Source organism: Mixophyes fleayi, chromosome 1 (assembly GCF_038048845.1).
Source record: "Mixophyes fleayi isolate aMixFle1 chromosome 1, aMixFle1.hap1, whole genome shotgun sequence".
NCBI lineage: Eukaryota > Metazoa > Chordata > Amphibia > Anura > Limnodynastidae > Mixophyes > Mixophyes fleayi.
The window spans coordinates 150,037,927-150,060,025 of NC_134402.1; the positions used below are offsets into that span (position 1 = coordinate 150,037,927).

At 36.7% G+C, this 22,099-nt stretch overlaps 1 protein-coding gene across 2 annotated transcripts in view; it reads right to left on the reverse strand.

Annotated features, from left to right (window-relative positions):
* Window positions 1-725: 725 nt before the first annotated feature.
* The window catches only part of GRID2 (glutamate ionotropic receptor delta type subunit 2), a 959,624-nt gene continuing 938,250 nt past the window's right edge, over window positions 726-22,099 (reverse strand). Inside the window, exon 16 of one of the 2 annotated variants that reach the window (XM_075201703.1) lies at window positions 726-6,569. In XM_075201703.1, the coding sequence (XP_075057804.1) occupies window positions 6,147-6,569 (423 nt within the window). In that variant the 3' untranslated portion in view covers window positions 726-6,146. Of the gene's footprint in view, window positions 6,570-12,800; window positions 12,949-22,099 lie in introns of those variants that run through there. The other variant, XM_075201712.1, reaches the window with a different exon arrangement.

The window sequence follows — 22,099 nt, forward strand, 5'->3', positions numbered from 1 at the left end:
GATTACTGTGACCCATATAAAAAGCCAAGTGGAGCTGAGTTTGGAAAAACACACAAATGTCAACATTAGTGGGGAAGTGAAGGAAGAAGGATTTTAAATTAATGTTAAGTTTGTTTTAACTTTTAGCATGTGGAAGACGAGTGGGTGCTACGAGAGTATTAACCTAGGGCGGGCTGAACCCTTAGTCAGACGCAAAGTATATGGTGAATATTTGTAAAAAAAACATTGGGTGAAATGGATATAATTTGGTGGCACAGACAGTTGCGCACGCAGGGGGGGGGGGGTTTCTGGGTCTCCAGAAACCCCCCTCCGCTAAAAAAGTGCCCTACATATTGGCACTGTACTATACAGCAGCCGCAGCACTGTCTAAGAAGCGTTGCCGCGGACGCTTCCTTGATGGCGCCGCGGCTGCTGTATAGTACAGTGCAGCCGAAATGGAGGTGCCGCGCCTGCGCGGGCGGATGCGCGGCAGCTCTCTAGGTTTTTTTTTTCTGGGGGTGGAGGAAACCCCCCCTGAAAAATCCTCTGTGCGCCCCTGACAGTGGCATACTAAAGGTGTATATCAAAGGGTATATTTAATGCATAAAAGACTTGTGATGAATAGCATTTAGGGCACTACAATTTTTGTACCTACCGGTTCCAACGATGTAAATACGGACATGCCTATTAGACAGTGTGTTTTTCTAGATAAATAATATATAGCAATGAAAGAATGACAAAACCCATATAGAAAACAATTTTATTAGACAAATCATTTAGACAAATTATACACAGAAAGCTCTGCCACTTGTAACGGAGGCCTCCAAAAATCTTTTCTGTATTTTTCATTTTAAATAGGCAGTACATCAAAATAGGCCTATTTTAAATACTGTACATGGCTAACAGTTATTTCATTTTAGCTAAATTTCACTGCAACATCTGGCATGTCTCTACATAGCTTTATTATATATATTTTTCGTTTTAACTTTTAAAATCCAATATGCATGAGACAAAGGATGTCGCAAGGGTAAACAAGATGTGCATGCTTCCAGACACTTGTACCCTTAGAAACAAAATGGCCTTCGCATGATTAGAATAGAAACAGATCTGCCTTACACAGTAGACAATATTTGAAGATTTAGTACAAAAGCATTGACAGTACAAGATGCACCCTGGAGAACCAGCATCAAAAATATGTATGAAGAATATATATATATATATATTTTTATTTTTTTTTAACATTTTGCTAAAGCAAATTGTGAAACATATAAAGATGAAAAATAACGTCTCCCGGGCTCCACCCATCTGTTAAGTGCATGCCTGCGCCTGGGTGTAAATAAACATATTATGCATAACTAACTAATGTCAGACAGACACTATAGTGATATTAATAGTTTTACAGGTAAAAAACTGCATGTCACAGTAAACACAATCAATGCTGTCATCCTTATCATTCATTTACTGCATTACTAAGAGACACACAGAGACTTATTTAATAACAAATTGCAAATAGAACAAATGTTTTATCAACTGGAATTAATTTTGATCAGTCTAGAGGAAGTTAGACTATTGGAATATAATATACAATGTGTTTGGTTGCTTTGAATAAAAGCACATTTGTGCTCTGTGCTCAATGTTAATAAATAAGCCACTTGATATCCTAATACCCAGAAGCCCTTTGCAGATTTTACTTTACAAAATCTCATGTAAAACTGCAATATTGGTTTACATTACAAAATACTAGTATCGTCCCGCTGCCTGTTGTAGCTGATACTATCCACCAAGGTGTGTGAGGTAATATTATAATGCGACAGACAACTGCTTCATATCTAGAATTGCAACCATATATGAACAGCAAACTAAAGCCTTGCACAATTTAATTAATAAGCATTAAAGGATAATTCCATCATTAAATTATATATGTAATAAAGCTAATATTTGCCCACAAAAATATGTCTGTGTTTTTGTTCTAATATTGAGACCCCGGGTGTAACGTCTGAAGGAGCTATGAATTCTAGTAGCAGTTTCATGACGTATATTTTCAAAATGCAATACTGATAAGGGACGGGCAGCATCCAGTTACATCACAGTATGAGCAATAATTGTGGCAATAAACTACACCCACATCAACCAATGCAACTTATCAAGCATTACAGCATCACTAAACAGTATCTGTAGCTCCCCTGTGCCATTATCACCGAGCTGCCTGCTGCATGGTTACAGTAGCTAGTGTTTGTTCTTATGAGCTAACACCTGTAGAGAAGACTACACAAAATGTAGCTTGAAGTTGGAGGGGTGGGTGAGACAGTTTCAGGGTTGCATAACAGTGTCTGCTAGACTGCTACCCATAACAACCTTAAATACATAGATTACTATTTTGTATTACGAAATATGTATGTTTGGCCTAAAATACTAAATCAAAGCCACTTGTTTGAAAGTGGAATTATCCTTTAAGAGTCATTTCAAACATTTAATAACAACCAAGTTTCAATATAATTTTAGTACAGTTGACATAAGTGTTAAAACACATCCCACTCCTTTACATTTTAAATAATTTAATCCTGAAAATATTGTCTGGATCTAGTTATTGTTTAAGAAAATATATCTTTGATGGTAAAGTTATACAGTTATACTGTGGTGTAGCCTCATCATTTTGGATTATGTTAAAATAAATCCTTAAAGAGTTTTTGGGATCAATTTAAGTGGGCCTGTCATGAAGGTTTTAAAAATCTGAAATTAGTAGTAAAATATGAATAAGGTAAAGCTGTTATTGACGTGTCTGATTCTACAGATAAACATCTACATAACTGTTCTTCTCCCTCTCATTTTGTGTTAAACAAAATAAAATTAACTGTTGGCTGTTGAACTTGTAAGTCTCTGAAAGTTGATTATGTAGACTTAGTTAGTGAAAGCACATTTGATGGTTAGAGCCCATCAAAAGTCTGTGTAGTAAACTGAGAGTTTAGGTTGTAAGGGTTTGTCCCCATGGGTATTTTCTTTTAGTTTTTTTTTTAATCTTTGCTGAAAAATGAAGAACAGCATATACATATTTTTAAATGCATTTTTATCTAAGCAATCTATTGTCATTAGGCCATAGTTGCCTACTCTCCCTGTATGTCTGGGAGACGGCTGGATTATTGACAGACCAGCGAGACTCCCGGGGGAGTATTCAAATACTACAATAATAGTCTGCACAAGCTAGACAAAGGCGGCTAATGAGCTCTTTTGTAGTCTTCTATCTAGAAAGCTGAAACCATTATTACACATTCTTCACCACCATTGTTATATGCTGTTTATTAAAGAACAATTGTGGACTGCAGAAATGTGATAGCTCATGTTATGCAGTGATATAAAGCCCTGCAATGTAGGACAGTGGTATGTGATAAGCTCTTGCCATTACTTTGGCACCATTTCTATTCATGGCATCAAGCTTCTAGGTCACCGATATGACGCAGGACATTCAGGATATCTTCTATTTACAATATTCAGGCAACAGTTAAAAAACTGGAGTTTGGTGTATATGCTCACAATACAGATCTTCATTCCCTGTAGTAACTTTAAATAATATCCTCCACTTGTAGCAAGAGGAGGCGGTGAGAATATTATCTGGTATAACCAATGAGTGCGCTTTTAAATAAACTAAGTTCAGTACTTTTCTCTACCCTGTTGAAACAAACGGAAATCGACACATATAAAATATAGTTTTTGGGGTAATGAAAATAATAGATGATGGTTTATTGATACCATTTCAGCATCATAACTATAGGTAGCACTTTACTGTATAGCAAGAGTAACGTAATGAACTGTCTTCTATCTGCTGGTTGTTTTGTGTAAAAAATAAGCGTTGGCAGGGCTGCTTAGTAAACTAGTTATTGCAGTATAGGGGAAATGTTGCTGCAGTAATAGTGTGTTACTACATCTTGTACTTTAGTATGTGGAATCTTAGGTAACAGAAATACTCTGATTCAAACATTGGAGCATAAACAGAAGCAGCTTAACTTGGGGGTATTACCCAATCTCATTGTACATTTAAACATAGCTGAAGTGGAACCCTATGGATTGAACACTACTTTAATCTATGGAAATATCAGTTTCCAGGGTTACTTTTCCAATTTTCTACAGTACCACCCTTTCTATGGGCCCGAGTCATTAAGGAGAGCAAAGCATAAAAAAGGAGTAACTTTGCACCTGGGCAAAACCATGTTGCATTGTAGGGGGAGGTAAATTTATAATGTGGGGACAGATTTATAGTTGGGGTAGGGCATGTCCTAGATCAACTTTAAATTTCAGTGTAAAAATAAAGCTATTAAGTGTTTGTGTGATAGATTAAAAAAACAGCCAGTATTTAACTTATGTGCAAAGTAATAAACTAATTTGCACCCCTTGCATTGTAACATGGTTTGTCCCGGAGAACATTTACTCTTTTTTTGCCTTACTTTCCTTAATGACTCAGGCCCTATATGTATCATATCTGACATCCTAGTATTGTAAAACTAATTAAGGCCACTCAACAATGCTCATGTTTATAGCACAGCTCAGATTTGAGTTTTTGAGCTTGATCTATATCTCTCTATCTATTGTTAAATCGCATTGTTTTTCTGTGTTGAAAATACATTCCATTGTCAACCCTTCCATGCGGCTGGAATACAAACAGAAACTCTACGACTGCAAACTATTCAGAAACTGGTGTATAAATTTTAGATTGCATTTCATGTTTACAGGAAAGAGGTGAAGGATAGCAAAACACAGATATCATATCCACTCAAGAGAGACCCTTTTATAGGGTATGTGACCTTTTCATTTACCCAATATTAAACTTGTGTTAATATTATATTTTACATTGTAGAACTCTATTGTTTCACTAAAGCAATAAACAGAAAATCCCATCAAACAGCAGATTCTGACCTTGGTTTTTAAATGATTAATAGATTGCATTATAATATAGCAAAGGAGTGGGTTCATATATTAGGCATTTTATGACAGATGATATAAAAACAACGCACCGTTTAAATTGTAAAGAACTTTCTAAAGTATACATTTCTGTTGTATATAATACTTTTTAGGTTTTTTTTCTGTTTTTAATAAAGCACTATTGTATGAGATATAATAGTTTGCTCCTACTCACTCTTGCACAGATCTATGCCCATATGTTTGTATACTTCATGTCTCTATGTTATGCATAATGTTGGAAATCTGGATAACGTTGACATTAGCCAGGTATTATATGCTTGGCTAAAGTTAAATCATATAGATCCTGAGGATATTTTTTGGACCTTTGTGGTTATGATGAGATTTAGGGCAATGGGCAAATACAATTCAAAGGGGTTTCCATTTTCCCAATTGAAAACCCAGTCATTGTAATTGATAGCACTGTAGACACAAGATTTTGATACGGGTTAGAAGGCAGAGCCTGAATTGTACATTTGTTTCTTTTCACAAACCAAAAATAAGCGAAAGCTAATAAAAGTATCCATCTCAACTCTATCCCTTGTCATTGCAGAAAATAAACATAATGTCAACATTGCCCAGATTGTAACACTATCCACAGCATATACACACCTGTGAATGCATACACTGGCATACATACATACAAATAACTGAGATGGTGCGGGATTTCACGCATAAACTGTACATAAAAAAAAAAAATCATTTAACTTGATTAAGTAACTTATGCACTGCTACAGTGCAAACATATGTGTAAATGTATTCTTTACTGGCATAGTAATGGCTTTTTTGTAGTCCTACTAAGTTGCATTTTTTTTTTTTACATGTGGGCTGATTAGGGTTTGTTTCTATACTGTAGGGTTAGCCTTTGGTCCACACTTACAGGACACGGCAGCAGCAGAGTATATAGGAGAATCAGCAAAATCGACTAAAGGAATTTGAATTATTGCAGATGTCAAACCAGAGAGAGAGATTCAAAATACATTGACATGTATTCAAAAATTAACACAAAAGAAAAACAAATTGAGGCAATGAAGTGAATTTCGAAGTTCTAAAACACATTTACAGACAAAGGATTGGGGGAAGAAAAAAGCAAGGAATCAAAATGTTTTTATTAATAATCTGGATATAAAAAAATACATCCATGTTAGTCCCATCATTTTACAGATGCTCCTGCAAAGAGAGTCCAAAAAAAAACCAACAGTGAAGAGACTCTCTAAAGCTCATATGGAAGTACCTCGGTCAGGGTCATTGCCAAGACTGAGCCCTAGAGAAGGAGTTGGCTGGTAAGGAATAGATGACATAGTTTTAATTGGACTTCGAAAAAATCCACCATTGGGAGCTCTGTGCCTGAAAGGACCAGTTCGGTGTTCAGGCACATTGCCAAATGCAAAACCAGAAGCAGCTTTAGTGGACAAGTTACGGCTAAGTGTCTGTATTTGCTCTGGTATAAAGGTCGTAGTGGTTATATGAGTATTCCTAAAATCACTAATTTGCTCCAGAGTTTGCCGTGTTGGCAATGTGTCGATGTCTAGTGGTGTTAGATCGACCGATGAGGAGGAAAACTGTTTATGAGGACTGTCGTCATCAGTGCACAGGCTGTTTACACGTCGGTGGAGATGTTCCAGGTCAATTTCTTTGTCATCCTGGAGGAGAAAAAGAGAGGGAGATGCACAGTATTCAGTAGGAACCATAAATATATGATGTTGGGCCTAGCCAGACATCAACTACCAAACATACCAAATAAAGTACTACAACTATACTAAACATAGTAGCCATACATGACAGTAAATGTAAAAGAAAACTAGGCTCATATACCTTTGGTAAAAAAACAATTCAAAATCGGAATACATTTGGGTAAGACTCATCATTTTATTGATGACGCTTAAATTATGTCATATTTTGGCTAGTGCCTTTTACATAATCAAGTTGATACCTGTCACCTACAGACAGTACAGATAGCCATCTTGAAAATTGAAATCAATATTTGTAAATACACTAGGAACCATTCATATCATTCAAAGCCATGTAATATCATCAATTCCTAGTAAATGGCTAGAATGCATTGAATACAACATTTGGGGGGGCAAATGTTTCATCTGCAGAATAAATGTTCTACCCCAACAATGGCACACATCTGAATGAATTGTCATCAACCCAGCACTCTTCATAGACTATACGTTTGGTGATATATATATCCTGTTCGGTTTGCTAATTTTTTCAGCGACTTTGCTCATTTATACTGGATTCACTTGAATTTTTTAAGCCGAAAAACTGTCAGTCTCCAATGAGTGCTGGTAATAGGCGTACTTTAAATGCTTACTACAGAATCAACAAGAAAATGATGAGAAGCACCATAAAATCCAATTAAAAATATGTTATAATAGCTGGTTTTGCTTTAAATGAACATACAAATACAGGAGTTTATTTCAGTTTCAGATTTTGTTATATCTAAATACTAGGAGGGTGAAGTCAGTGACCAATATAACCACTCCATGTTTATAATATTGTGTCTTACTTAATGGATTGATGATGATGTTAGATTCAGGGCAACATTGTAATAGTCTCATAAAAATGGCTAGAATGCATTGAATACAACATTTTGGGGGGCAATAGTTTGCATGTTTCATCTGCAGAAAAAAATGTTCCAGATTCTACCCCAACAATGGCACACATCTGAATGAATTGTCTCATAGAAAGCTATAACTTTCTAAGTCACATTAATACCTAGGGTAATATAACCTAATACAATAGTAAGACAATAGTAAGAATTCAATAGTAAGGCAAATATGTCAATATCATGTAGAACTTCATTTGGAATTCTGCTATCATTGTCACCCTTAAAGTTGAACTAACCCCATAAATAAACACACATGTTAAAACCTCACACAATAGTCATATATGTGATAAGTGGATGATACATTCTGACTTACATCATTTCTACAATCTCAGATTTTGCTGTCTGCAAACTGCTATGAAAGCGTCTCACAGTTTTGTGGTATATATATTATTCCAGCAAACAGTAAAATTACTTAACTTAAGGTAGGGGGGGGGGTGAAAGGGGGCGGGGATTGGCAAATCACATTATTTTGGCCCCGTCCCCACAATAAAATTTTGATTTTGTTGCCGGGGACGGGGCCAAAATGACACGATTCGCCATGAATTACGTCATTGAGGCCCGTCGGGTACAGAATGCGGAAGACTTGTCTGCTCTCCCAGGTGTCCGGAAGACATACCCAGAATTTGGGAGTCTCCCGGACATTCCGGGAGAGTTGGCAAGTATGATTTACACATTGATATATTTTCAATAGTTCAGAGAAAAATGTTCAGTTATATATTTGCATTACTTTTAGTGTCTCTGATATACTCTTGTAAGAGCCAAATAAAAATATGTATTAAAAATGTCTGCCTGCCACCTGCTCCTTATTTGAATTCATATCACCCAGTCAACTATTTCACCCTTTTCAGTCTTTTAAGTGTTTTTTTAAAATGTACTCATGCAACATTGCTCAAAAATTTTATTTTGAAATAAATACAATACAAAATGTTATTATTGTGATATAATTGTGCGTTTGAACATTTACATATTACATTGTGCTTCACTTGTGCTGGCAATGCCACTTTTCCAGCATCTTTGCTCTGACCAACGATTTGCACTGATGTTGCAGTGGACACCTGAGACTACAGGCAGTGAGGTCAAAGAAATCAGAGTACTTGGCTTACATCATGTGAGCAAATTCTGATGAGAATCATTTGAATGAGTCCTTAATATACATAACTGAGAACTTCTGGAGAACTATCACTCGGCAAAGACCCCTTAACATTCTCCTAACCGGGACTAAATGCAGATACTAATGTTGAACAGCAAAAAAAATATATGCATAATTAATTCAGTTTAGACCAGGAAAAATCCGGTGGGATATTTGTGTGGAAAATGGTAGTTTAGGATTGAGCACCAGATAAAATAAATTAGCAAGTATGGAGATAAAGGCTCTTTCCAACTTATATCATACCTGTCACAATAAGCCACACTGCAGCAGGTGCTGTCATTATTTGAACAACTGGGACACGTATCAACCTAAAAGGCAGCTGCAACTGTTGTGCTACAGATATTTACTTGTAGAATTGGAGACAAATGAATGATAACAAAATATTGTATTTACAACATGTAGCTTTAAATAATTTTTACATGCTGTCAACTGAGCCCAGATGATGCACATCTTCTTAAGAATAACACTGTACTCTTTTCAGCAATCAGAAACATTGTTGTCAAAACTTCCTTTGCAGTCAATATACTCTCATGTCTATTTATGATTGTATTTGATAATGTTATATAACACTTCGTGCTTTGTCTATCTGCAATTTAACAAAAAAGATGTTGAAAACAAACTATGATTTTGATTTAAAAAAAAAAAAAAAGCTAACATTTGCACATAACACATTGTGTAGTAATTGAATGCCTCTAACACACTGCAATATCTGCTGATGTGTAAAAACATATGCCGTTCTGGGCATATATTTTAATAATGATGAATGTATGAAATCCTACATTGGTGAAGTATATAAACTACAGCTGCAATTTAGATTTATTTTAAAAGGAAAAGTATAGAATAAAAAAAGCATTAATAACTGAAAGAGGTGGAAATTCTCCTACAGCTGAAAAAGGCTGCCCATTATTTTATTAGTGGCAGTTTAACACCATAAAATAAAGTAACTAGAGTATGTTGCTGTCGGACTGTATAGCGAGGTTGATTTATACTTTTGTATATAGATCATTAATAATGTCAGGAATATGGATAATGGTAACATCTCCTTGTTAATGCCAACATTATCTAGCTACCTTTGGATGATTTCAAAAGTGAATATTAGACAAAGATGTCAGTCTGACCCATCTCAAGACCTTTTGACCAAATTAAGCTAGGCTTAAATAACTGGTATGTATAATAAGCCTGTTACATTAATCAAGCTCAGGGATAGGATTATGTCTCATGTGATGTAAGCATTTTATTATTACAGAAATATAGTATTAAATCTTATTTATATTGTAATCTTCATAGATTCTGTATCCCACTGAAATGAGCATTTTCCAGCTCTACAAAGACAATAATGGGGAAAGAACGGCAGCGATTAAAATGAACTGCAAAACACTAGCATTTTGGTTTCTGTGTAATGTGAAGGGTAATTTCACTTGAGTGATTAAAATGCTAACTTTTAACTGTCGCTTTATTGCTAAATCACAAAGACATAAGACATGTCAGAACTATCAATTATATAATCATTTCTTTGTTCCGAATCTTCATTCGTTATTATGTATCAGTATTTTAAACATTAAGCATCAAGCATTTTAATTACTCACATGACATTACTATAAGTATAAGTTCATATTAACTTTTTTTTCTTTTTACATGGGATCATATGAGTGTATCCTAAAAAAAGAGAACTTGGTAGAGATTGTGTTTTCTTGAATTTTGCTCTATTTGTGCCACAGCATTGAGTCAACCAATGTGTGGAATTGTGCAGGAGGAAAGCAGGACAATTGTTCCCAAAAAAGTCACTCAACTGACATCTGGTTGATGATGGTGGAAATGTTTTTTCCAGAATATCTTATAAATGATATATGGTCCAGATCTGGTGACTAAGAAGGCCATGACATATGAATAACACCAGTGTCATGTCCATCAAACCACTTATGCACACCCTGTCCATCAGGAAAGAACTGGCAGGAAAATGGTGTGATGTACTATTATGCAGCAATTAGAATTGACCTTGACTTTTAAAGGAATGACTATACCCAAGGAAAATGTACCACGTAGTTTAACAGAACCACCAGAATTGTTTACTGTTGAAAACAAGCGCTGAGAGCTACAGGCTTATATATATTTAGGTTGGCACCACACATGCACTCATCCATTTGTCGAGAACATGATGAATCAAGATTATTCTGAAAGTAACACTTTCTTCCACTACTCCACTGCTTGGGAGTCCATTGCCTGTGTTCTTTGCACCACTGAACTCAAAAATGTGAAGACAGTTTATGTTCATGCATTGCAACTACGAATATAATATCCTGCTTCTAAGGTTCTTGTAAGAAATTGATTAAATTGGCTGCTCATGGCGTATGCACTTTTGACCATTGTTGCCCTTGGCTGATGATGCTTTTCACTTGCAGTGCCATGCTTATACAATGTTGCAAGTGAGCAATCACACCTCTTTCAAAATGTAAATGATAATTATAGACAGCCAGGACAGTCAAACATTTTTTTACATGCTATTACCATACTGGGGTGTTAGTTGATATTTGGAAGCCCATTCTTTCAGTGTGCTTGGTTTCCCTAATTTATACAGATGTTTCCATTCCTTACTCCATTACTTGTATCTGCAAGACAACATGGACAAAAGTATATGGACAGCTGAACATCCATATATGCTTGTTGAACATCTCATTCCAAAACCATGGGTATTAATTTGGAATTGTGCCCCATTTGCTATTTTAACAGCCTCCACTCTTCTGGGGTGGGTTTCCACTATATTATAGAACATGGCTGCAGGGGTTCACATCCATTAAAACACAAGAGTATTAGTGAGGTCAATACTGATGTTGGGTGATAAGGCCTGACACACATTCAGTGTTATAATTCATCCCAAATGTTTTTTATGGGCTTGGGGTCAGGGCTCTGTGCAGTCAAGTTCTTCTACACCAAACACGGGAAACCATTTTTTGATTGATCTCACTTTGTCCACGGGGGTATTGTAATGCTTGTGTGCAGCTGCTTCCTCATGGAAACCCAGTTTATGAATCTCCAACAAACAGTTCTTATGCTGACGTTGCTTCCTAAAGCAGTTTGTAAAACAGTAGTGAGTGATGCAACCGAGGACAGATGCTTTTATGGGCCATGCGCCATTTTGTGAGCTTGTGTGGCTGACTGCTTCAGGGTTGAGTTGTTGTTGATTCTCGACAATGTACACTTCCCAATAACAGCACTAAAAGTTGACTGGGGCAACTCTAGCAGGGCAATAACTTGGCAAACTGACTTGCTGGAAAGGTGGTATCCTAGGACATTGCAATGTCGAATGTCACTGAGCTCTTCAGTATGACCCATTCTACTGCTAACATTTAACTATGGAAATTGGATGGCTGTATGCTTGATTTTATACACCTGTTAGCAATGGGTGTGGCTGAAATGGCCAAACACACTATTTAGAAGGGGTCTCCATACTTCTGCCATGTAGTGTATGTGCATATATCTTCTGACTGCACTATGGGCCCTCAGTGACACTGGAGATGTTCATCCCCCTTTGTCTGAGCCCCGGATGGCCATTCCTCATTCAATTTAGCCACCCTTGTGTGTTGCCATCTTGGACAGTGATCTTGATTGACTATGTGTGGGGTCAGCATAACAACAACTCAATCTAAAATAGCTTCCAATTTTTCATCATCCCTTTCCTCTATTTTCCAGGGGGTCAAACACCTTACATGCAGAATTTATTTGAAAAAACTAAGTTGCAGTTTTGCAGACTGTAAAGAGTGACAAAATTTACTTTTATCTAATTCATCCGTTGTTGTGTATGTTTTGCTTCTCCTAAATGCTAGATAATTTACACATCAACTCTTCTGTGGTATACCTGGGAAATAGACACTCTGCAGGTTGCCAGCTGTTGTGAAACTACAAGTCTCAGAATACTGACTTTTCTTGTCCAATATATCTGACTGAATTAGGATAGCATTGGCAACATATAAACACAAATATTATTCATATACTGATGGTGTTTCAGTGATACATAAAATAGCTATTGTCCTGTAATTACCATATTTTTACATTTTACTTGTTCTTAATATTTGAACCTTTCCTCAATTTACATGGTACTTACAGTGAAGGCTGGTGGCGAATGCCTAGTAAGTTTTGGTTTGTAATTATGAAGCAATAAATAGCTGTTGGGCTATCAGTTTTGGTCTCCACTTGGGTTGATGAGTGATCCATTAGGCCTTGAGCTTATCAGAAGAGATTCCTGGCCACAGATGTCTGCCTGTAAATAATAAATCCTATTATGTTGTAGCGGGGGATGCCAGACTACATTTCATAGATATGTTATATAAATATGAAAAACCATAGGGCAGATTAGAGTAATCTGCTTGATTAATCAGGATTTTTTTTGGGCCAGGGTAGCATTTTGATGCTTTTCTTTTGCTGCAAGATAATGATGTATTCAATATCAGGTAAACTGAAAAAGTAAACTGTACTGTACTGTAGAACTTCAGTACTCTAGACTACTAACGTTCAGATTAGTCTTTTGTAGACCAATCTATAGATGACAACTAAAACTACCAAAGCAATAATCAAGTCGTTCAATACCTTGATAAAATAGTACAGACGTGCTGTCCCTCATAACACCATGGAGACAATATGATTCAGTTGGCTGATGACCCAACAAGCATGCTGGTGAGGTCATTGACATAATTGATTTTTGTACTTAGCAGATCAAATCCATTCATTATTTGATTAGGCACATCAAATTAAATGGGGACCACGCATGCTTCAAGGTCACAACTAATAGCTGATAGGATGTTATGGGCTACAGCACTACCATGCTTTTTATATGCTAATAAATAAGCCTTGGCGTATGATCATGTATGGAAATGTTATAGTAATAGAATGGAATAACATTGAGTGCATAATGAATTGAATGAATATGGTCCAAAATATTTGACCAACAAGAGAATCATCTTAAAAAGGTGCTTTAGCAAAAGTAGTATCTCCATTCTACTCATACAATGCCCAAATGCAAATGCCAGTAAAATATCCATAAACATATTTACTTTTATATCAATTATTACATTTCAAAACATGATAATATACAAAGTTGTCCAGATTTATGCTGCTAATATTATATAACAAGTCTAAGTATATAAGATTATTAGAAACAAAACAACAAATGTATCTGGTTGTATTCACAAATTTTGTCTAACACATGAAACAATGACAGTAGTAATAATAATCCATAGGGCTAAGTAATTTTTGGGCTATTAGATGTCTGTTTTAGGCTATGCATTGGGACCTATCATAACCTATATTGCATGAAAGGTTTACATGACACTACAGATGAATCAATGAATCATACTGATATAATTCTACAAGACTGGAACTAGTGTCATTTTGTATGATTCCCTACAGCTGTGTTAATGGAAAAGTGCTAAAAGGCATAAAGCTATCAGATCCAATTCATCAAGGTGTTATGTGCATTTTACTATTCAGGTTATGTCTATTTTAAGTACAACCTAAACCAAAGGTTTAAGTATATTCTCTGTTTCTCTGTATTCACTATTTCTGTGTCTAAATGTCTATTCAACAAAATTAGTTTGAAACACCCCAGGGTGTTTGTCTAGTGTCACATACAAGCTCTTTCCCGTATCTCCCCTTATTTACCAGCCCCGACACAGACGTTTGCATGCTAAAGCAGATTGGCCATAGACCTTACCGGGGCTTTTTGCCTGTAGGCAGTGAGCCAGTGACAGGCAGTGTGCACATAGTGAGCTGCAGCAGGTCCTGCTCAGCAGACATGCGGGTCCTGTAATCAAATGCTGAGCCTGCAGCCTTTAGTTATTGGCAATGTGTCTGAGGAGGGCAGGCTGCTTGATCTATTTCTTTGGGTTTGACCAGCTATGCTTGGCCAACCCCTGCTGAGTGAGACATGGGTTGAGAGCTGAGAATGAGACAGGCTGAGAGAGGTAGCTATGAGAGAGACAGGCTGAGAGGTAAAAGAGACACAGACTGAGAGCCTATAGAAAGACAGGCTGAAAGATGCAGCTAAGAGAGATACAAACTGAGAGGTAAAAGAGAGAGGCAGATGTGAGAGAGATATAGGCTGAGAGTGAGACATTTTGAAAGTGGCAGTTCTGAGAGAGACAGGCTGAGAGATAAGCGAGAGACAGATATGAGAGACAGGCTAAAGCTAGGTACACACTACACGGTTTTCGTCCAATAATCGGCTGAATCAGCCGACATACGACCGCTCGTTCAAAAGTCGGGTCAGTGTGTACAGTGACACGATGGTCGAAAGTCTGCCCAAATGGACGATTATCGCCTCATTTGGTTGGTCGTACCATTTAATATTTTCGTTCCAATCTCGTTTCCGCTGTGTAGTGTGTATAAGTTTCCGACCGATCCACAACAGTGAGTATGAAATTACAGTAATTGCTCAGGACAACATGGCTGTAAAAAGTCGGTAAAGGGACGTCCGCTCTTCCCTTTATCGTCCTAAACAAGGCTAGTGTGTATGCAGTCCATGGACCGAGCGATCGGACTATCGATCGCATGTAAAATCACTCGGCATTAAAAAGTTGGTCGAAATTTCTGTAGTGTGTACCCAGCTTAAGAGAGAGAGACAATCTGAGAGGTAAAGGGAGAGAGGCTGAATGAGACAGGTTCAGAGTTTGGAGAGAGACATATGTATGAGAGAGCACTGCGAATCTACTGTTTTACCACATCCCAAACGTTCTCTATTGGTGACTTTAAAGGCCATAGGAGTACACTGAACTAATTTTCATGGAACCAGCTTGAGATGATGTATGTTCTGTGGTATGGGATGTTATCCTGCTGAAATTAGTCATTAGAAGATAGGTAGTTTGTGTCCATACAAGGATGCACATGGTCTGCAACAATATCCTGATAGATTGTGGCATTTAAATAATGCTCAATATTTTATTAAGGGTCTAACATGTGCCAAGAAAACATTTCTGACCTTGCCCTCTGACCCTACTATCTGCATGTCGCAGCAGAAATCTTGATTAGTCAAACCACGCAAAGTTATTCCAGTCTTCATCTGTCCTGTCTTAGTGAGCCTGTGCCCTTCTGTTCTTAGCTGACAGGAGTGAAACCTGGTGTGGTCTTCTGCTGCTCTAGCCCATCCACTTCATGCGCTTCTGCATAGCACTGTTGTAATGCATGATTATTCAAGTTATTGTTGCCTTCCTGTTAGTTTGAACCAGTCTGGCAATTCTATTATGACCTTTCTCTGGTACAAGGCATTTCAGGCTGGAGACTAGGACCTACACAGGGTAACTACAAACAAGGTATGAGCTAGTGGGTAATCATATGGCTGTAATCTGATAATGTTATTGAATTGATATTATTATTATATTGTTCTGTGTGTATTTTCCCAAATAAATCGCACATTTATATTTGTACCTAATCCTTTATGTGAGCGTTTTGTACCCACTTGGGGACACTCGAGACACGTGTCTCCACAATGGCTATTTGGAAATGTAATATAGGATTAGCAATAATTTTTGGCTAATAGCCCCTTAAAGGTTCAACATTTAGTTATGTTATTTCTCAATTATTTATGCTTCGCTCCCCACTTTTTTAGCATCTGAATATTTTATTATAAATAATAAAAATAAATGCAGGAAATCCGTTTCAAATAGACAAAGCACTACAATCGTGTGTGACACTTGTACTATTGCACCAGCTTGTATGAGCATTTATTCAAGTGTACATATATTTTCTTGCTGCCCTGATCAATTTATATGGACGGTGCACATTTTAAGCCATGCATTCTCTCTCTATACAAACTGCTAATGTGAAAAGTCAAGTTGAAGTAGATGCAAGGTTAAGCATATAATTTTTTTTTTAAACCACTTTTACACTTGGGGGAAAATGTATCAAGCTGAGAGTTTTCCAGCGAGTTGGAAAAGTGGAGATGTTGCCTATAGCAACCAATAAGATTCTAGCTATCATTTTGTAGAATGTACTAAATAAATGATAGCTAGAATCTGATTGGTTTTTCAAACCCACCGGAAAACTCTCAGCTTGATACATTTACCCCTTGGTCTTTTCAGGAGCATTGAATCAGCCGACATACGACCGCTCGTTCAAAAGTCATATTAATTTATTGAGAAATTTAGGGGACAAGAGTGCTGTTTTTAGATTTTATTTTTAAATAATATTTGTGGAGTATATGTTAAATACATTGGTTTATTTCACCATCATTCCCGATATAAACAGGACATTCACGACTTCTGCATCTTACAAGGGGAGGAGCTGTATGATTTACTGATTGCCGGAGCTGCATTATTTAGTGGCATGATCTGTAGCTTGGGGGCATGGTTTTAATTATCTCTATATCCAAATTGAAAATGTTGGGACTTATGTTATTTAGACTGTAAATCTGGTCAGCATGTGCAGACAGTTCTTATACTTGAAAACTCATTTCAATTATCTTGCAAGTTGAAACACAATCTTTGCTGTGAAAAGCTCTGCATAATGCCATATAGCCTGGTACTATGGCAAAACAGCAGATTCCCCCCACAGAATTGAAAATCAGCAGCTGAGTAGAGGCCATTGTTTGTCCTGCGGAGGTTTGAGAAGATAGCTCACAGATGAACTGAAGACATACTTCACTCATGTGTGATCTGAAGGAGGTAGGTGAGACAAGCACTGACAAGTAGGCTGTTAATTACTGTCACAGTATTAATTACCCCTGATCTATGTAGACATCACTGCAATTTTCTTGCGCAGATCCCAATACTGCCAAATTTGCAACAATTGTTGCTTATGCAACACTAAGCGATATTTTATTTTAACAGATGTTCTAAGAAAAATCCATTGTTTTTAGTTCTCAAACTATAAGTCTAAAATATACCTGCAGCAATATTCTGTTCACTAGGATCTAGTGACTGTAGTGAGGCATCAAATCACTAGTCCCTAGTTATCAATAGATGTCATTACCCACTTTTGGCGACTGCTTGGTTCACTGGGAAATGTTTACAAACCAGTTATATCGGCACTACCACCTAAATTTTACTAACCTGATTATTCCCCTAGCTAGAGCTCCGGGGCTGCTGAATGCAGCTGTATCTCTGGTGTCTCCTCTGGCTCTGTTATACTGAACCAACAAATCTATTTTGTTCACCACATTGAGGTGTAGTGGGAAGACCAATCAGAAGCTGAATCTCTTGTCCTCCCACTCCCACCCCCTTTTCCATAGCCTTTTTTTTCGTCCAGGACTGTGAGAAGAGCAGTGGTAACAGCAGGTTAGTAACATTTGGTGGTACAGTTTGACAGTACAGTTATAAGTATTATTCACAATATGCTTTTATTATGCAATTTTGAAAACATTAACTTAGTCATAATTGCTCTTCATTTAGATATGATGTACATCTGTTATGATGATGACATTTTTACCGTTGTAAAAATCATGGAGTATGAGGTCCGTCCATAGAATCTTTACTCTAAAAATTATATCATGGTCAAATCATTAAATCTGAGTGGGCCAAGTGGAAACAATATGTACTGATCATCTGAACTTGAATTGTGATGTTACTTCTGCTTCATGTTATGTGCAGATATTACAAGGAATGTAGGCTGCAGTTGCTGCAGAAGGAGTGTTCATTATTTTTTTTTTTAATTTATGGATTAATTTAAAAACTATCACACCTTGAGATGACAAGGTATAGCTAAATAGGAAGTCTACTATTCCCTCCCTTAGTTAATATTTAGAACTTTAATGAAAACTGCAGCATGTAAAAATGGTCCAAGGAAAAAAATACTAAAAGGGGAAGGGATGTGGTGAGGGCACATACTAGAAAAGAACAATTTGTATGTAGGAACTTCATATGTGTACTGTGTTACAATCTACTCTGTGCTGTTGATGACCCTCTTCCTTCTATTATTTAACTATCAGCCTGTAAATTCCTGCTTGCCCTCATTCTCCTACTTACATCATGGCACTGCCCCTGTCACATACAGCCCTGTTCTCACTGACACAATCACATGACTGACCAGATCAATGCAGTCTGCCAGATCACTGCATTTCCTGAAATACTTTGTGTTCCTGTGAGTAGTCTAAAGTCTGGATTGGCTATAGGTTTGTCTATTGCCACCACTTCAAAACTAGGAGCTTCTAGGTCAATACGAAATAAAGATTGAAAACCTGAGCCAAACAAACCTTAGAAATGTGAAAAAATAATCTGTTTGGGTGAAGTTTGTTGTTTTTATGTTGGGCCAAATGTGTACAATTAAACACATGTGCAAATCATTAAGCAATAGACAAACTCCTAAACCTTTTACAACTAAGTATTAACTGTGTTGAATAGATGGCACTGTAACATCTGGCTGGTGCTTCCAATGACTATTATTATGCCCCTATGTGTAGGTGCAGGTACAGTAGATCAATCAATCAGTCTGACTATGAAATGAATTATGCAGGAACACCCTGAAAATAATAGTAATATATAGTTCTGGTACTTGTGTCTGAATGGAAAACATGTCATTACTTGTTTGTAGTGTTGATTATTACCTTAGACATACTAGACCTTGGCAAGATTAGTACGTAGCTTGTCCTGATAAACCAATTGATCTGATTTGCATTATCCAGCAAGAGGACAGAGGACTGTATAACAAATTTCCCACTTCTTTCATTTCAGCTTTCTCCAAAAAACAGTCCATAAATCTCCACTATAGATCATTAACTCAAAGGGCCTGGTTGATTCATGCTCAGACATAAGTCTGTTTGTGTGCCTTATCTTGTGTGATATAGCTCTGTGCAAGCTCAGAAACTGACCTTACGCCAATGAACGCAATTACATGCAATTCACATCTGAACGCAAATAACACTTATGACTGCCTACGACCTTATTGGGAGGAAAAGAGCTGATGAACGTAGGCCATGTACAACTCAGGTGCAGCCGATTCAAGTCCTATGATTCTCGTAAGTACACCTGGTTTCAGCCGTATTACTTACACCAGCTATAGGGCAGGTGTAAGTGATGACTGATGTTGAAGACTGACATGGCATAATCCTTGTTTTAAAAACTACGCGTATGTGTGCCACTAGCTAGCACAGAATTTGTGTATGCAAGTAAGCTTAACTATAAGCTTTGCAAAGGAAGCTTGACTACACGCATTGTATAGAATGCATTAAAAGAAACTTGATTTATAAATTTAATGCGAAAAATAAATAATAATCCATATTTTATTAATGATTAGACTATTGACAATTTTTAATTTATTTTATAATTTTACATTTTCTTATTCTGATGTGACCTTTCAGTGAACAGACGCTTGTGTGTATAGTGCAGTCTGTTGTGTATCTACATACGGCAAGTATGGTTGGAACTACGGAACAGTTTCGTGTTCTGTTTTAAAATGCAACTTGTGTCCAAACATAAATCAGACACAAAGGGCTAGATTTACTAAGCTGCGGGTTTGAAAAAGTGGGGATGTTGCCTATAGCAACCAATCAGATTCTAGCTATCATTTTGTAGAAGGTACTAAATAAATGAAAGCTAGAATCCCCACTTTTTCAAACCCGCAGCTTAGTAAATTTAGCCCAAAGTGTTTATGTTCCCATAATTATACTCATGAGTGTCCAAAATTAAGAGGAGAAGTGGCAACAAGTTCCTATAACTGTTTTACTTTATTTGACAACCAAACTAAATATAAGGTAGGTTTTATGTCCCAAGTAAACATAAAAGCAAATTTATATATCCCAGTTTCTAATTTAAGAATCGATGGAGTGCTACTCAGTTGAGATTCTCATTTCAGAATTTTCAGGGAACTGAAAAGAAGTTTCCATTCTTTCTGTCCTAACCGTGCTATTGGATGGGCAATAGAAGACTAATTCTGCTGCTATAATGAAGAGTTTCATTGCAGCGTCACAAAGGTGTACATTTCCTTTGCTTCAAATTTTCTATCAAAATAGATTTTCAAAAAAATGTTACATATGAATGCCAATGAAAATTGTACCAAAAGTTTAAAACATGTTGAAGCTTAATTGAATTTCATTTATTTTAATGAGACAGTATTTTTTTTCCCCTACAATTTAAAAGGTAAAATGCCGCACATAGCTTTGGTTGTTGATTTGCAGAATTTAAATGTTTGACAGATGAATGAATGAAACATTCAATACTATTCAATCTTGATCGAGTTTATATGTTTCGTAGTTCCCTGATAGAAATATATTTGAAAAAAGTGCCATATGACACTAATCTAAGAGTTGAGCTTTCACCAGCTGTGTGTAAGGATAATAAGTTATCCCACTGACAGTCTCTTGGTGGCCTCCAGCTAAAACAGCAAAAGAAGAGAACGCTACTTTACAATGGTGACTGAGAAGAAGGGGACTGGGCAGGCAATGAATGGCTCTACCAGGGGAGCATTTGACTTGGTGTTAGCACCAACCAACAATGTTTGCAGCAATCTGCTTTGGTTTTTTAAATATTTGTTTAAACAATTGTGAGATATTCTATTTATAAACTGTTGGTTTAAATGAGTTTTTGAGCAATGTTAACAATGTTTAAGTTAAGGGACAATTATTCAAGTTAAATCACTAACTGGCTAAACATGGATTTTTTTTAAATAAGTTGGTATAGTAGCAGGACATCGTTTTGAATACCAAAATATGGAAGGTACTCTTAGAATCATAAGAGGTTACACTAGCAACATTGCCCAGCAAACAGTCACTGATACCCAAATCTAAAAAATAATGATAGTTCTGGGTGTATTTATTGTAAAGCTCTTGTGCAAGCAGATTGAGTACCAGCTGCAGCCTGAAATATTGTACACTCTATTAAAAATCTGCACAGCATATTCTATATTAATAATGATGTCATTTGTCTCATGCCATGCTGTTGGCCTAAGTACAGCTGAAAGGACATCTGGTGTTAGAAAATCTGATAAGAAAAAAATGGACACACACAAACCATCTTTTTCCTGTATTGCCAGTAGTGCTGCTCTTTTATTGTAAATGGTTTTTATAAGGTTTAATTTCAATATTTTTGTGAGTTAATTGATCATGCTGAGGGCTAGCAGGTTGCTTCTCATCAACCGTATGTAGTATAAGAGCTAAAAAAAACCTCACAGTGTAATATTTTATTCAAAAATGCAACAAAATCAGCGTGTTCCAGATAACAGAGAACATAGAGGAGGCTGAGAAGTTAGTGTTAAAAAGGTATACATAGGGGGCCTGATTCACTAAGGAATGTAAGTTCTTTTGTGTGCCGTATTTTGCGTGAAATTGCTCTGCGCATGTTCACAAACGTATTATACGCCAATGAATTCAAGTGCATGCAATTTAAGTTCGACCACAAATAACAATGTCGTCAGGCTACGACTTGAAGGGTAGAATGGGAGAGTGGCAACGTAGGTGATGTACAGTAAGAGCGTGCCAATGTCAAGCGCAC